Genomic DNA, 17203 nt, shown 5'->3' on the forward strand with positions numbered 1-17203 from the left:
AGTGACCAAAATCCTGTCATAAAGGATTTTTTTCTGCAACACTAATGACAAGTCCTTCTTAAAATGGCAAGAGTAATTACACGCAGCACGGTGCCCCCCTCACTTTCTTGGTAATAAAAGGAAAGAATCGAGAAACGTTTTTTCAGCCATTCGAATGTGGGAAGGTGGAAGAGCAGCGAAGCTGTTTACAACCACTACTAGAACTACTGAGTCTGGTGTGCAATGCTTTATCACTTTGGAGTGATGTTGGTAGTGGCATGTTAGATTAATAGTACGAATGACAGAAATCGTAATTTTGACAGCACGGTGCCGCCCGTGGCGGTGCTGCAAGAACACTGCAATGATTTGCTGGGCTGGTTATTCTATATACGAACGGCCTCGCGCGTAACACCCCACGTCGAAAGCTGGCGTGGCCACGGAAGCTTGCGAAGCAGTAATGTTTACCGGTAAACGTTTGCGGGGAGTGTTACGTGCTTACCATTCCTATCACGACCGCCTTATGATCAATTAGGTGGTCCGAATGCCTCTATTGAGCTTGTTCTTTATTGAAACGTATGCTGTTCTGCACTTTGGATGCGTGAGTCCATAGAATGCATGCACTGTTCGGTGCACTTTGCCGAGTTCTTGTAGCCTCCGCCTTACGGTGCTATGAGCCATTACATTTTTTGCTTGCACGAACAATTATCTGTACCGCATAGTACTTACCACTAACCCATACTGTGATAACTGTCGCAACTTAGAGACAATTGAGCACATATTACTAGAATGCCCCGCGTACCGCGACGAGAGAAAATTTTTTGAGCACCAAATGGACATGATTTGCCACGAACCGTTAACGTTACCGAGCATCTTAGGTCCAATGCCCCGCCCTTCAAAACAGCGACGGGTTTTGGATTAATTGTTCAAATACCTGACAGAAATTGGTCAAATAGGAAAGCTTTAAAAATTGCATCCTGCCTTTACAAAAGCCTAAATTTACCCGCCATGTCACCTGTAGAAATTAGTATCAGGTCCACTCGGACATTTCGTATTTATTGTTATCCTTTTTTTTTCTCCCACACTTTTCTGGAATCTTTTAATCGCATTCCCCATCCCTATACAGAGTAGCATGCCAGCGGTTATATACGCGCCGGCAAAATTCTCTGTTTTTCTAATAAAGAGCCCTCTCTTTCTTTGTTTGCGTACGGGGTACGAGCCATTGATGATGTTACGGTCTGTTTGGGAAGAACAAAAATACTAGGAACCCTAGCGATATACAGTTTCGCTGTAAAAGCTAAAATACAGGTTGTTGAGTGGGAAGGGCTCCAGCATTAAACATTTATTACCCACACTCTGGGACCCCAGCGTCCGCCATTTATTCATGCGCTGTCCACTCCTTGCAGCGCTGCCAGCCCTGAACGACTCGGCCGGTCGAGACGCCAACGAGGAGCTGCTTGAAACCTTCTTCAATTACACTTCAATTCAACTAAACAGTAATTTTATTCAAGTAATCAAAACTGCCATGCGACAACGTCTGAATCCTTAGCCGCAGGCTAGTTATGGATCCATGCAGTTATACAAAGAAAAGTAAGCGATTCAGACACGGGCACAGTCATTTCTTGTTTTGGATCAAACAAACAAAACAAGAGCAAAAAAAAGGGAAGCAAATGCAACGAAACGAAAACCCATAAACTAAGGTGCAGACCACCGCAGGAGGGAAACAGCCATGGCCCCCGCCGGCTCGGGCGCGCGCCATTCCCCGCATGCCGACGTCACAGCCATCGGCACCCAGAAGCGAAAAGGCTTAGTTGCTGGCCAAGCTGCTAAGTCTCGCCCACGACAGGAGCTCCACCCCACCAGTGAGGCAGCGCGTATCCGAGACAAGACCCATGGTCTCCCTCTGACGGCAGCCCGCACACATACATGCTTGCGATAAGGATACATGAAACGGTTACACAAAATGAATTGGTTCAACATTTGTGACTTAAGCCGCTTGCAAAACGGTAAGATGTAATTTTTATTTACTCGGCGCAGCAAAAATGTACACTGATATGCTGTATTGGCGGCGAGGAGTTACGGAGTCGCCATCTATCGGAAGCGCCTCGCTGGCGTAGTATGAGGGATCAGGCGGCGCGCTCCTCATAGGTTTCGCTTACGGCGCTCACTGAAAGTACCCCGCGCGAGCTCTCCCGGACATTTCTGTAAATGCTTACGAAAGGAGAGACGTCTTTTACTGCCTAAATAATAATCTTGGGCAAACTGAAAGTACAGAATCGTTTACAGACGCTATCTCTTTACCGAATACGTACAATGAACGCCACTGCGCGCGGTCGCCGCGATGGAGTCTCCCGAACCGGCTTCTTGCGTGAAAGGTAGGTAAACGCTCAGAGCAAACTATGGGAAATATGTTCTTATAGTGTTTGTATAACTAAATGGAGCGTAATAGAATGAAGGATCAATAAAGCGATGGCATACATTCGCAGCGACCGACTGCGCGTCTGCATGCTTGTCCGCCCACTGTTTCGCTTTCGCCGCGTGCGTGCTTTCGCACCGTGCCATGAGCTTTAGGCCGCAGAATATGAGCATTTGACAGTGTACAAGCAACCATTGTTGCGTGGACGCTATCAGAGCTGTTCAAAAATATTTTCATTGTACAGACTCCGACAACTACGGGGTGATGTAACGTCGCGGCGATTCAATCTTTCTTTTTATTCTGAAATCTTGGACGTTTCAATATTTTTTCTCGGGTTGGGTCACAATCTATGTTTATCGGTGTTCTCAGCGTGCGATTTCCTGCTGCTTCTTTTTTTTTTGTAATCCAGTGCATTAAGTCATAACACAATCATGACCATATGCCCTGCTTTTCTTTAATGTGCTTTTTACCGCTCCCTTTCCACTCTAGTGAACTTGCCAATATCTATAGCATCGACAATTCATAGACCAAACCTCCATGACATTAGTCGGGCAGCGGACTCGGGCGAGCGTCTCAGTGCGCGTTTTCCGAATTTCGCAGTCCCAGCGGCGTATCAGAAATCTTCCTCGCGTCTGTGCTTGCTCCGCACCCGAGTTGTAGCCGATGGCTGTCTGCCGGTTTTATGTTTCGCGAGCCAAGCTTCACGCAGCTTCTTGTCTTGCGGCTACGTGTGAATAAGGCGGACGCAGGGCTCCGTTACGTGCGTCCGGCACTGCGGCCCCGAGCAGTAGCCTACCATGTTGCGCCCCTTCAAAGGCAGCCACTACCTATTGTTGGTGTGCTTTCAATCCTTGTAAAGGAGGCACTCGAAGAGGGAAAATCTCGCCACTAAATGAGGACCGCAGCGTACGAGGGAATTTAAACTCGTTTTCAGCTCGCTTCGACGCTCCCGAAGCAGACGACGCGGCCGCTATGTCCACGTGATCCCTAATAGCCGTCCCGCCGACGGTGGCGCCAGCTTTTCTAGTGGTGGAGCGCAAGGCCAATATATATTTGATGCGCGGTGTGCCGAGTAAAAACAAGGGTACATCGGCATTGACACTTACGTGACTACACATCCATAAACACATACGTACGTAGAAACAACAAGAAAGCGTAACAGCTACGCTGTATCCATTTGTTGACATCATTATAACTTTCGTTAAAGGCTAACCAATTTAGATCGCGAAGAAAGAGTTCTTATACAGTAGTATTAAACTTTGCTGACTGCCTAATGTTTTCAGGAAGCGAGTTCCATATTTTGACACCTATATAATGTATGGGTCGCTGGCCGTGCTGGTTGCGACTTATCGGCACGAGAAATTTCTGGAAGAAGTCTGAGCGACTGTTAAATGTCGATTCCTTGAAGATAGTGGCAAGAAATGGCGTGTTGCATCTCGTTATCGAGCATACTATTGAGGCAACGCGGTAATCTCGCAGGTGCGATAATGACATGATGCTGTTCGCAAAAAAAAAGATTACTTGACGGTGTAGTAAAGCTAGCCTAGTTGATTATCCGTAAAGCTTTCTTCTGAAGCCGTACTACAGGCTCCAAGTATGTTTTGTATGTAAATCCCCAGGCTTCAATACAGTAGGCTAAGTGAGAATGAAGGAGACAAAAATACAAGGTTCTCAACGTTTGGAGGAGGAGGAGGAATAAACTTTATTTGTGCACAGCAGATTTGAGACCTAGGCCTCTACCTAAATGACGGCCTCGAGCCCTTGGGCCCTGGCGGCATCTTCGGCCTGCTGGATTGCATTGCGTTGGTCTTCCGGTGCACAGCTGAGCAACGCGGTCTCCCACTGCTCTCTGGTTTTAATTATTTTATTCTGTATGGGTGTACGAGGACAAGCCCATACCATGTGTTGTAGGTCCGCCCTTTCTTCACAGAATCTACATCTATCCGTGTAAAGGTCCGGGTAGTAGCGGTGGTAGGCCACCGGGTTCGGATATATATCTGTTTGTAAGAGGCGCCATGCCGTCGCTTGCCGTCTATTTAACGAGGAGTGTGCCGGGGGGAAATGGGCCCTTCCCAATTTATAGTGTTTGGTGATCTCGTTAAAGCTGGTCATCCGGTCTCTCTCCGTTCCCAGTATTTTTTGCGTGTCACCTGCTCGGCCTGTCAGTTCTCGAGCCAGGTTGTGCGCTATTTCGTTCCCGGGAAGGGAGGAGTGTGCGGGTGCCCATATAATGTGAATGTCGCGATCTTCACGAAAGTTGTTTAAAATTCTGAGTGCTTCCGGCGAGATTCTTTCTTTTGCATAGTTCTTGACTGCTGTCTTGCAGTCGCTTACTACGATGTTGGCTTCCGTGGAGGCTATTGCCAGTGCTAAGGCAGCTTCCTCCGCCACCTCTGCCTTCCATGTTTTCACCATCCCACTAACTCTGCAGTCACCCTCTAGACTCGTAGCAACTATCGACATACTCCGTCCATTTGCGTACTCCGCCACGTCCACATAGACCACGTCCCTGCCATCACGGAATCTTTTGTGGAGAGCTCTCGCTCGTGCGTTTCTTCAATCTTGGTGAAACTCCGGGTGCATGTTTCTGAGGAGTGGGGGTATTGATAGATGTTCCCTTATTTTCCTTGGGATGTCTCTCCGCACTCCGTGCTGTGTTTCGTAGGTTATTCCGATGTCATCTAAGATGTGTCTCCCCTTCAAACTCTGCGTAAGCCTTTCATACTGCGCTACTCTCTGTGCCTCAATAAGTTCGTCTAATGTATTGTGCACGCCGAGCGCCAAGAATTTCTCGTTTGACGTATTTGCCGGAAGTCCCAAGGCTTGCTTATGTGCCCTTCTAATAATGCAGTTTATCTTGGCTTTCTCCGCAGCGTAGAGCTTGAGGTAAGGAACCACATATACAATACGACTGATTACGAATGTTTCTATTAATCGGATGAGATTGTGCTCTTTCATGCCATAGTGCCTGTTGGATATCCGCTTTATTAGTCTGATTGTTTGTTGAACAATCATTGTCAAGTAGTCTAATGGTTTCTCCGTTATGGCCGTTTTCGGATATGCGGAGTCCCAGTATTCTCAGGCTCTCCACTATCGGTATTGTGGTGCCTTCTACTGTGACCACAATGCCCAGCCTTTCCCTAATGCTTTTTCGACCCCGGCATGTCGGCCTATAGAGCAGAAGTTCTGATTTTTGCGAGGAGCATCTCAGTTCCTTGTCTTTGATGTAGTCTTCTACCGTGTTTACTGCGGTTTGAAGGATCTCTTCCACATGCCCATCGCTTCCACCCGCCACCCAAAGGGTGATGTCGTCCGCGTAGAGGCTGTGTCCGAGTCCTTCTATCTTTTCGAGTCTTGCAGGAAGACCAATCATTGCCACGTTGAATAGAAAGGGAGATAGGACTGAACCCTGCGGAGTACCCCTATTACCTAGCTTGAGTTCGTCCGATTTGGATTCTCCAATTGAAATCTTTGCGGTACGATCTGTCAAGAAGTCTTTGATGTACGCGTATGTTTTACGTCCTACATCCAGTTTTTGGAGATTTTGTAGTATGGCCTTGTGCGTGACGGTGTCAAAGGCCTTAGTTAGATCGAGACCTAGTATGGCCTTAGTGTCTAGACTTTTCTCACCCGCATCTATGATCTGATGTTTTAGTTTGAGCATAATATCCTGCGTCGATAACTTTGGTCGAAATCCAACCATGGTATGTGGGTAAAGTCCTCCATCATCCATGTATCTCGTGAGACGTGTGAGAACCACATGTTCCATGAGTTTACCGACGCAGGATGTCAGGGATATGGGCCTTAAGTTCGTCAGTTGTGGTTTCTTTCCAGTCTTTGGTATAAAAATAATTTGGGCTGATTTCCATTGACTTGGAATGCTGCCTTGCTCCCAGAAGTTATTCATGTAGTCCGTGAGAGCTCGGATGGATACATCGTCGAGGTTTCTAAGTGTTTTGTTACTTATCCCATCAGGTCCTGGTGCAGATTTCGAGTTGAGCCTGGACAGTTCATATCTGACTTCTGCCTCCGTAATAGGGGTATCAAGATCTGGATTCTCGTTACCTAGGTAATCCGGAAGTACTTCTCTATCCGCATCTCCAACGTACATCTTTTGGAGCTCTCGGAAGAGCTCTTCTTCTGTGCCGTTGTAACTGTGTATAACCTTCTGTAGATTGTGTCTGTGTATGGTTTTTGTACTTCCGGGGTCCAAGAGGCATCGAAGAATGTTCCAGGTCTTGGACATTCCTATCTGCCTTTCCATCAAGTCGCACGTGGCTTCCCACTTCTGTTGCGTTAACCTATTTGCATATATCTCGATTTCCATGTTTCATTCCACAATTCTCTTCCTTAATTTCCGATTATGTTTTTGCTTTTTCCATCTTTTAAGCATGCTACCTTTCGCTTCCCACATGTGCAATAATCTGCTATCCATCTCCTCTATACCTGCCTCCTCTGGAACAGTTTTGGTAGCTCGTTTAATGTTTTCTTGCAGTTTCTCTGCCCATTTCTCTATGTCCGTTATAGTGTCTTCCGCATCATCTTGTCGGATTTTGCGGAAAGAGTCCCATTCTACTAGCTTCAATTCTCTCCCCCTCTTTTTCCTTGGGCCTGCTTGTACCGTTGTGACGACGATGTAGTGGTCACTACCTAAGCTTTCCTGCATGTTTGTCCATTGAGAAATTGCTACATTTTTCGTAAATGTGAGATCTGGTGTCGTGTCGTTGGTTACGCTGTTTCCTATTCTGGTTGGTGCCTGAGGGTCAGTTATGAGCGTTAGGCCTTCGTGCTGAGCGTCTGCCCACAGGCTTCGGCCCTTAATGTTCTGTATGCTGTATCCCCATGCCGCGTGTGGCGCGTTAAAATCGCCGACCACGACTAGTGCCTGCTTGTGCGCTACGCTCAACACTTTGCGGAAGAGTGGGCCGAATTTGGGCTTGTGCCGAGGTGGACTATATATGTTCAGAATAAATAGACTTCCCTCTTCTTTACGGGAGGGTATTATTTCAATCAGGACGTGGTCTATGCCGCGCACACCGGTATCGTGCTCGACAGCCGAGAGGTTTCTGTGTATGAGCGTCGTGATGGTTGCCTTCTCGCCGGAAGCACTATACGATTTATACCCCGATAATTTTGCGATCCCCCCGGTTTCCTGCAGGGCGATGACATCTGGCGCCTCCTTACTTGTTATGAACTGCTGCAGGTTTCCTCGCTTGCGACGATACCCGCGGCAGTTCCATTGCCAAATCGCGTATTGGTTACGCGGCGCCATGTTGATTTATCTGTTCTTCCCCGGTGGCCTTGCTATTTTCTACCGCATTCGGCCTGCTATACGGCTTGCTTTTAACCGGTCCTGCGCCTGCTGGCCTAATATCCTTTGGTGTGCTTTCTAGTGCCGCTACTCTATTCTCTAATCCATCGAATCGTTGTTTAATCTCTACATACATGTTTGTGATTTGTTGCTGTAACCCATCGAACATTCCTTTAAACGTTCCCATAACCTCGCTGATTGCAAAGACGCTCTTTTCTTCAGCCGTTTCTTGCGCCCTCCTTTTGTGTGGTGGTGCTTCTCCGTTCGCTTGCGTGGGAACGGGCGTTGGAGGCCGACTCCGCGTCGACGTCGTACTGGCGGAGGGTGCGTTGCCATTCTTTTCTTGCTGAAGCTTCGCGTTTTCTGCCCTAAGCTGCTTGATCTCATCTTTAAGCATTGCATTCTCTCGGGTAATCTGTTCTAACATGTTTCTAATCTGTGTCATTTCCTGTTCTAGGGCGGACCCTTTAACTTTAGGCGATTGAGTAGCAGTGCCGGAGACCGCGCTTGCCCAGCTCACCTGTGCTTTGCTCCCGTCTCCCCCTCGATTAGATCTCGAACCGGACCTCGACCTTGATCTCGTCCACGATCTGGTCCTGGACCTGGACCTGGAGCGTTGGCGACCGGCTTCCCCTGGCAGTCTCGGGAAGAAGGAACCGGAGCGGTGTCTTCCATAGTTTTTCCTGCGTGTGTCTTCTCTGTCGGTTGAGGGCTGCTTGCTCGCTACAGTCTTATGATTATTATTGTTGCTCCCTCTGTTTTCATTGTAGTTGTGGTAGTAGTACTCTTCGTCTTCGGCCTCTTCTTCCCTCCTCCGTCGCTCCCAGCGGCATCTCCTGACCAGGTACGGTATCTTGTATCTTGCTTGGCACTTCTTTTCTCCCGTGAGATGGTCTTCGCCGCACAGTTGGCACTCCGCGTTGCAGTTGTGATCCTGCTGTGGATTCTTGCACCCACACCCCCGGCAAATCTTGTCTTCAGGGTTGGGGCACACGTCAGCCCTGTGCCCTGTTCTTCCGCATCCATAGCATATGTCGATGTGTTTTTTATACAAGGAGCATTGGATAAGCATCGCTCCATACCTCACATATCTTGGGACGTGAAAACCTTCAAATAAAACGATCACGTTGTCAGTGTTACCCATTCTCTTGGCGTGCAAGACTCCAGGATTGCGTGGCGTGACCAGACTGGTCACTATGTCTTCCGGACTCTCCTCCTGGGATATTCCTCTGATGAGACCCTTGGATGTATTATCAGGAGCTGCTCTGTAAGCACTTGCTTCAAATTCTTGTTCTCCAAGGCGTAGCTTATTGATAGCCCCATATTTTCTGGCTCGGTCCTCGGAAGGCGTGCTGAGCACCACTATATTTTGTTTGCTGTTTATGCATATGCTGTCTTCCTCCGCTGTCTCTCGGCCGACCCCGGCAGCGTTGCGCAGACAGTAGTAAATGCGATCCAGCTTGTAGTCTGATACCTTAAGTCCGCCACGTGGACGCACGATAACCCTGTAGTCTTCTTTTGGCAGGTTAGGCAGCCTACTTGCTTTGATGATTTGTCGCACCTTGCGTTCGTTCTTCCATTTGTTTCTATTTTTTGCTTCCCCGACGAAGGTTCTTTCCTGCTGCTCGTGTCCCACCAATCCGGCACCACCGCTGCATCGCTTCTTTGTGCCTCTTCTAAATTCGCACCAACCTGATTCTTTTCCGAACTCCTCCGGTTGCATTTCTTCACCTCCCACGCTCACGACTTCCATTATGGAGCAGGGCCTGGGTATCTCCATCGGTAGGCCGAGCTCTCTCAGCCACCGCTGCGGCGGAGCCGTTCGAGGTGTCGAGGCGTTGTAGTTAGGTGTAGATCTACCGCCACGCGCAGCGAGAGGAAGGACCGATTGACGGCCGAAAAACGGGCCCACCTGGTAGAGAATGGTGTCCTTGGACTCCTTGGCACCTGTTCTTTTGAAGATCAATGGATTTCTCCACAAAATGCGATTTTCCGCCGAGAATCATAAGAAAATGAGGAGCTGACGCGATGTGCATCCGCACTCCACGGATTCTTCTTCTTCTTCCTCAACGTTTGGAAACTGAAATTACTCCGCACATTTGTAGATACTAAGCATGCGGAAGAGACCGTACCACACAGCCTATCGATATGAAGCTTCCAGTTCAGAGCGGAATCAAGGGTTACCCCTAAGTAGAGCACCGAGTCGACCTTTTCTATTTCATCACGGCCAATCGTAATGCGCCATGGCCCCTCAAAAGGCTTTTTTCTTAAACTTGCCTTGCTGTGCATGCATTCATAAAACTCAAGACACCTATTAAGATTAACAAACACCCTTGCAAACCACCTCTGCAAGCAATAATTGTACAAAGGCTTGGCACATTCGAAGCGAAATTTATTTTGGATTATTTTAGAGACGTTCCGGTCGAAGTTCCAACAACGCAACGACTGCGCTTATTAATTTCTCGACCTTGGACTTGGCACGCCTGCCTCCACGGCTCGACGACGAGTGGTTGCTACGGGCGTGGCGGCGCCGTCTCCCGCCAGTCTTGGTTGCCGTGCTCGCTGCAGACGAGGTGCTCAGGGAGCGGTGGCGTCGGCTGCGGCGTCCCCGCTTTCTCCCGTGGGTGCTCTCCGAGCTGGTGCGGGACGTCCCTCGGTGACTGCCTCTGTGCTTGCGGCCACCTCGGCCGCGGCGAGACGAGTGTCGAGATCCGCCACGGCTCCTTCCCCTCCTGGCATGGTGGTGGCTGCTGCTGGCGTGGGAGTGACTACGCGAGCGGTGCCGTCGCTTGGTAGCCCTGGCAGCGACCGAGGAGGCATCTGTGGGGGAGGAGCTGCGTGGTTGCGTCTTGCGGCTCACTTTCGGCGCCTTTTGTGAAAGTCCCTTGCTGGTGGACGGGACGTTCACGTCGGCGTCGCGTGCCGCTTCATCGGAGGCCTTCCTCACCTTGGCCGAAGCCGTGGTCGCGTTGGCTTTCGGCGTTCCTGGTTTCACAGACCGGGACCCCGTCGTTGGTTTGGACGGGTCCTTGGCAGTCCTTCCTCGCGGCCGCTTGACGACGGGTGCCTCTTCGGATGGACTGCCCCCGTCGTCGGCAGCAGCCGGCTTCCGCTTCGCCCGGGTCTTCCTGGGCGGGGCCGCTTCCTTCTCGGCTTGACCCTCCTCGAGCGTCATGGCGGCGGGGCTCAGCGTCCTCCTCGCTCGGCGTCAGTTCTCCGCGGCCACTGGCTCGACCCGGCGTCGTCCTCGGCCGTCGAGCTCACCGGGAATCGGGTGGAAGGCCGGGCCTCACGGCGAGCAGCGCCCGCAGTTTCGAGAACGGCCGCCTGCCGTGGTCTCAGCCGGGGCTGCTCTGGCCACTCGAGCTGCCTTCGCGAGCCCCGTGCAACGGCGCGCGGAGGGGCGGGCTTTTTTTCTCCTTCGTCGTGCCAATCATCTCGCGAGCGGCGCCAGCTTTTGCAGCCTCACACTGCTTTGGATTGTTAGCAATGCTAATTCGAACGCCGTAAACAATACGTAGTGCCTATTAAAATTATGTATTTATTCACAATGATTATTATTACCGGATGCTGATGGAACAAATCACAAGTTGGAATTGTACTCGTGGATTTCGGAAAAGCGCGTGTTCCTGAAAGAAGCTGTGCGGTGCTGCTTTAACACAAAATTGTGTTTTAACTCTTTCTTTTGCGATAGAAAATGTTCCTTTTTTTTCTAGAACTCGGAAGAAGATTCTAGATCTCGGAAAAAGAAAAAGAAAAAAGACACCGGAACAGAACTTCTTCTTCGTGGGTCTTGGCGGTAAAAAACATGTCCAAAGTCTTATTCTTGCACTTACTTATGGCTTTTGCTATTTTTCCTAGTTCCATTTCCTTGCAGAGGGACACAGCCTGAGATTTCACCCTAGCCGGCTTGAGGCCCGCCCATCTTATTGCGCGACCTGAGAGCGCTGGTGATTATCTTCAGGGTGCATATCTTGCTTAGTCATGATGTGCTGCGATCGGCAGCAAAGAAACATCCGTTCCGGCCAAGAAGGTCTCACGTAGAACATCCCGGCCCAGCACCACGGAGTAGCGCACGACCGTTTACAACGGCGCGGGATTTCTTTCCACTCTCATTCTTTGCAGAGCCGCTAAAGAAAATCTGCAAAAATGCAGACTGATATGTCTGGGTGCATAATTTTATAGTTGCTCAACCACGCTGAGAGCGATCGGCCCTTGAAAGCGGTGCATGACTCCAGACGAACTGTGAAGTAACGTTCCGAGCTTCTCATCAGACCATCCTCAAGAGATGCCGAAAAGGTGGATCTACAAAATGTGTTACGAGGACTGCAAAGCTCAAAAGCCAAACGTCTTGCCAGAAGTTTTGTGGGAAAAGAGCAGAATGAACCTATTCTTCACGAAATCTATGAACTGCTTCACGGCATGGCATGAGCGATAAACTGGTCAGTTTTTTTTTTTTTGCTTTCTATCCGTAGAACGCTGACTTACCAACCATTTATTTTTTCAGACACTATTCCTTGGTTGTTTATCATTGCAATCTGTATCCTGAATTTCCTTTGTATTATTGTTTTTCTAGGCATCATTTTTTTTATGTGTTCTAGGGCTTTTATGCGTTGTAGAGCTTTTATGTTTGACGTATTAATTATTATCTTTGGCAACGTATCTTTCTGGAATGAGCACATGTCTATGCAAAATATGCTATGCTGCAATGTGCGCTGGAATATTATTTGTAGTGGTATTGTACTGAAGACCTAGAAAAAAAGGAACATTTTCTATCGTTAAATTGAGAGTTAAAACACAATTTTGTGTTACAGCAGCACGGCACAGCTTCTTTCAGGAACACACGCTTTTACGAAATCCACGAATGCATTTCTAACTTGTGATTTGTTCCATCAGCATTCGGTAATAATAATCATTGTGAATAAATGCACACTTTTTTTAGGCACTACGTATTGTTTACGGCGTTCGAATTAGCATTGCTAACAATCCAAAGCAGTGTGAGGCTGCAAAAGCTGGCGCCGCTCGCGAGATGATTGGCACGACGAAGGAGAAAAAAAGCCCGCCCCTCCGCGCGCCGTTGCACGGGGCTCGCGAAGGCAGCTCGAGTGGCCAGAGCAGCCCCGGCTGAGACCACGGCAGGCGGCCGTTCTCGAAACTGCGGGCGCTGCTCGCCGTGAGGCCCGGCCTTCCACCCGATTCCCGGTGAGCTCGACGGCCGAGGACGACGCCGGGTCGAGCCAGTGGCCGCGGAGAACTGACGCCGAGCGAGGAGGACGCTGAGCCCCGCCGCCATGACGCTCGAGGAGGGTCAAGCCGAGAAGGAAGCGGCCCCGCCCAGGAAGACCCGGGCGAAGCGGAAGCCGGCTGCTGCCGACGACGGGGGCAGTCCATCCGAAGAGGCACCCGTCGTCAAGCGGCCGCGAGGAAGGACTGCCAAGGACCCGTCCAAACCAACGACGGGGTCCCGGTCTGTGAAACCAGGAACGCCGAAAGCCAACGCGACCACGTCTTCAGCCAAGGTGAGGAAGGCCTCCGATGAAGCGGCACGCGACGCCGACGTGAACGTCCCGTCCACCAGCAAGGGACTTTCACAAAAGGCGCCGAAAGTGAGCCGCAAGACGCAACCACGGAGCTCCTCTCCCACAGATGCCTCCTCGGTCGCTGCCAGGGCTACCAAGCGACGGCACCGCTCGCGTAGTCACTCCCACGCCAGCAGCAGCCACCACCATGCCAGGAGGGGAAGGAGCCGTGGCGCATCTCGACACTCGTCCCGCCGCGGCCGAGGTGGCCGCAAGCACAGAGGCAGTCACCGAGGGACGTCCCGCACCAGCTCGGAGAGCACCCACGGGAGAAAGCGGGGACGCCGCAGCCGACGCCACCGCTCCCTGAGCACCTCGTCTGCAGCGAGCACGGCAACCAAGACTGGCGGGAGACGGCGCCGCCACGCCCGTAGCAACCGCTCGTCGTCGAGCCGTGGAGGCAGGCGTGCCAAGTCCAAGATGGCGGCACGCAGATCTTCCTCGAGATCACGGCGGGCCAAGCGGACGAGTGCTGCCAAGGCCGCGAAAAGTGGCAGACGCAAGTGACCCCAGTGATCGGTGAAGGACGCCGGTCGGATCTAGAGGAAATCCACACTTTGGTTTCGCCTTTTTGGCGACCCGTTGAAGGTCGAGAAATTAATAAGCGCCCTCGTTGCGTTGTTGCAATTTCGACCGGAACCGTCTCTGAATTATTCCAAAATAAATTTCGCTTCCAAGGGGCCATACCTTTGTACAGTTATTGCTTGCAGAGGTGGTTTGCAAGGGTGTTTGTTAATCTTAATAGGTGTCTTGAGCAGGCACGTACCCAGGGGGGGGCCCGGGGGGGCCCGGGCCCCCCCCCGAAATCAAGTGGCATACCCCCCCCCCCCCCTCCCCACCCACGCCACCACTCCTCACACATTCCTAAAGCGCCGCCAGATTAATGTTGAGACTTGGCACCTGTTCATCGGTCAGCCTTATGCTGCCTTTTTCACTCCGTTTAGATGACGGTAGTTATCGGCATTTCTTGTAATGCGAAGGATAGTTTTCTCATAGATTCCGCACCCGCGCGATTAACTCGAGATGCGCTCAGTTGTCACCATCTATTCAACAGTCATGCGCATAGCTGTTGCTTTTGTTAGTTCAACCTTTTTTGTTTAGGCTGATCCTGGGACCAGGAGAGGGATGCGGCTGTTACTCAGCTGGTCTGAACTCTCATGGAACGAGTTGCGGCCGGAGAAAACACCAATTGCGTTTAACTTTTCCCTTTGCTTCATTATTTCCTTTAGTTACGGCTCGCCGCGACGCTGGCAGATGCCCGGAACCATATACACGTGATATGGGTTAGATAAGGTGGGAACTAAAATGATTTGAAAGAGCGTCCATCATGAAACCCTGCAATAACCCTTAAACCCATAAGCAAGATGACTGTCGTCAGTTACCTCGTCTGTTTTTCCTTAATTGTATAGCACTTTTCGTGCAAAATTGGAAACCGGAAACAAAAATCGCAAGGAGTTGAGAAATTAAGCGATATACTAAGGGAGTGAGCCAAAGCAACAACCAAACTGCAAGCAAACGCGAATAATAAACATGATAACCGTTGTTTATGAGAATATTTATGGATCAACATCTTTTTATTTAAAAAGGAAGTAGAGACAACGCCGCCGGAAGTGGAGAATACTTACCTGCTTTGAATGACGCTTCTACAGTTATCGGTCGAACCGCCTCACGTAGCCACTTCTCTGCTGTGCTTATGTGGGTGTTTTTCTAACCTATCGCGGTGAGCGCTGTACGTCTAGAATCGCAGAGTCCTGCGCTCTACGTGGTTGTATGGGACTGGCGGCCGCACAGCGTTACGCAATTCGCGGAACTGTCAAAACTGATCAACAAGGCGAAAATAACTGATATTCGAAACTATAACATGTGAAAGACTGAAGGAGCCATAAAAAAGCCTTCCTGCGAGACACGGGGCTCATCGACATCTGGTGACACACCACTGATCTCAACTCGAAGGAGGATCAGGCGGAACAATTGCCGGCTATGTATGCCAGGCTAACCCCGCCTGCTTCAACATCACCACCACCACCACCACCACCACCACCACCACCACCACCACCACCACCACCACCACCACCACCACCACCACCACCACCACCACCACCAAGGAACGCAGCCTGAAATCAGTAAAAAAGAAACCTGGCATAGGACAAACCATGATGTATGCACAAAAAGGTAAGAGGGATAATATCATAAGCAATCTCGAAGATCCAGTAAAATCAGCGGAAAAATTCTAAGCTGACCTGTATACAGTACCCAGAGGAGTCACGATACCTCACTTAGAAACAGTAGTGAACAGGATACAGAAACTCTCCTATAACTAGCGATGAGGTCAGAAGGGCCCAGCAAGACATGAAACGATGAAGAGCGGGAGGATAAGGTGGAATAACAGTCAATTTAATCAAAGATGGAGGAGACATAATGCTTGGAAAACTGGCGGCTATTTATACGAAGTGTCTATCGACTGCAAGGGTCCCAGAATACTGGAAGAATGCAGACATTATACTAATCCACAAAAAAGGAGACGTTGAAGAATTGAAAAATTAGAGGACCATTAGCTTGCTCCCAGTATTATATAAGATATTTACCAAAATAATCTCGAATAGAATAAGGGCAACACTGGATTTTGTCAACCAAGGGAACAGGCTGGCTTCAGGAAGAGATACCTTACAATGGATCACATCCATGTCATCAGTCAGGTTATCGCGAAATCTGCAGAGTACAATAAGCCTCTCTATGTGGCTTTTATAGATTACGAAAATGCACTTGATTCAGTAGAGATACCAGCAGTCTAGAGGCACTACGTATTCAAGGACTACAGAACGCTTACGTAAAAAGCTTGAAAAATATTGCTACATGCGTGTGGTATTTGTTTGTTTGAACGAGGTGCGTGGGCGCCATCACTCCAGAAAAGAGGAGGAAGAACGAACTGGGCTCGCGCTGTGAATCTAACCGGTCAGCGCTGCAACCGTTGTTGTAAATATAATATGTAAATGGTTTCTCATCTTACTGGCTCGTCCTTGGCGTAAGAATATGTACAGAGGTTCTACAGCAACCACAATTCTACACAAGAAAAGCAGGGAGATACCTATAGGGAAATGGGTCAGACAGGGAGACACAATTTCTCCAAAGCTATTCACTGCGTGCTTAGAAGAAGTCATGCTATTAAACTGGGAAGAGTAAAGATCGACGGCAAATATCTCAGCAACCTTCGGTTTGCCGATGACATTGTTCTATTCAACAACAATGCAGACGAGTTACAACAAATGATTGGAGACCCTAACAGAGAGAGTGTAAGAGTGGGGTTGAATAATAATATGCAGAAGATGACGATAATGATAAATAGCCGGTCAAAGGAACAAGAGATCAGGATCGCCAGTCGGCCACTAGAGACTGTGAAGGAGTACGTTTACCTAGGTCAATTAATCACAGGGAACTCTGATCATGAGAAGGAAATTCACAGAAGAATAAAAATAGGTTGGATCAGATACGGCAGACGCTGCCAGCTCCTGACTGGAAGCTTACCATTATTATTGAAAAGTAAGGTGTGCAATCAGTGCATTTTGCCAGTGCTGACATATGTGGCAGAGACTTGAGAATGAGTTAAGGACCGCGCAAAGAGCGATCGAACGAAGACTGCTAGGCATAACGTTAAGAGAGAGAAAGAGGGCGGTTTGGATCAGAGAGCGAACGGGTATAGACGATATTCTAAATAACATCAAGAGGACAAAATGTAGCTGGGCAGGTCATGTAATGCGCCGGTTAGATAACCGTTGGACCATTAGGGTTACAGAATGGGTATCAAGAGAAGGAAAACGCAATCGAGGACGACAAAACACTAAGTGGAGCGATGAAATTAGGAAATTCGCGGGCGCTATAGTTGGAATCGGTTGGCGCAGGACAGGGGTAAATGGAGATCGCAGG

General features: G+C 49.5%; 2 protein-coding genes across 2 annotated transcripts; one reads left to right on the forward strand and one right to left on the reverse strand.

Moving 5' to 3' along the window:
• Positions 1 to 10074: 10074 nt before the first annotated feature.
• On the reverse strand, positions 10075 to 11131 carry LOC139051964 (uncharacterized). Its single transcript, XM_070529022.1, has 2 exons — positions 10651 to 11131; positions 10075 to 10523 (listed from the first exon to the last, which is right to left on the reverse strand). The coding sequence occupies exons 1-2, from the start codon at positions 10876 to 10878 to the stop codon at positions 10281 to 10283; spliced, it is 471 nt and encodes a 156-aa protein (XP_070385123.1). The 5' UTR covers positions 10879 to 11131; the 3' UTR covers positions 10075 to 10280.
• Positions 11132 to 12994: 1863 nt separating this feature from the next.
• Positions 12995 to 13789, forward strand: LOC139052066 (micronuclear linker histone polyprotein-like). The gene has a single exon (XM_070529134.1). The coding sequence runs from the start codon at positions 12995 to 12997 to the stop codon at positions 13787 to 13789; it is 795 nt and encodes a 264-aa protein (XP_070385235.1).
• The last annotated feature ends 3414 nt before the right edge of the window (positions 13790 to 17203 follow it).

This window comes from Dermacentor albipictus, unplaced genomic scaffold (genome assembly GCF_038994185.2).
Source record: "Dermacentor albipictus isolate Rhodes 1998 colony unplaced genomic scaffold, USDA_Dalb.pri_finalv2 scaffold_17, whole genome shotgun sequence".
NCBI lineage: Eukaryota > Metazoa > Arthropoda > Arachnida > Ixodida > Ixodidae > Dermacentor > Dermacentor albipictus.

Coding starts and splice junctions, on each gene's coding strand:
- LOC139051964 (XM_070529022.1), bottom strand. CDS start 10,878: ATGACGCTCGAGGAGGGTCAAGCCGAGAAGGAAGCGGCCCCGCCCAGG. Junction 10,524..10,650: donor CGACCACGGCTTCGGCCAAG/GTGAGGAAGGCC, acceptor CCTCCCCCACAG/ATGCCTCCTCGGTCGCTGCC.
- LOC139052066 (XM_070529134.1), top strand. CDS start 12,995: ATGACGCTCGAGGAGGGTCAAGCCGAGAAGGAAGCGGCCCCGCCCAGG.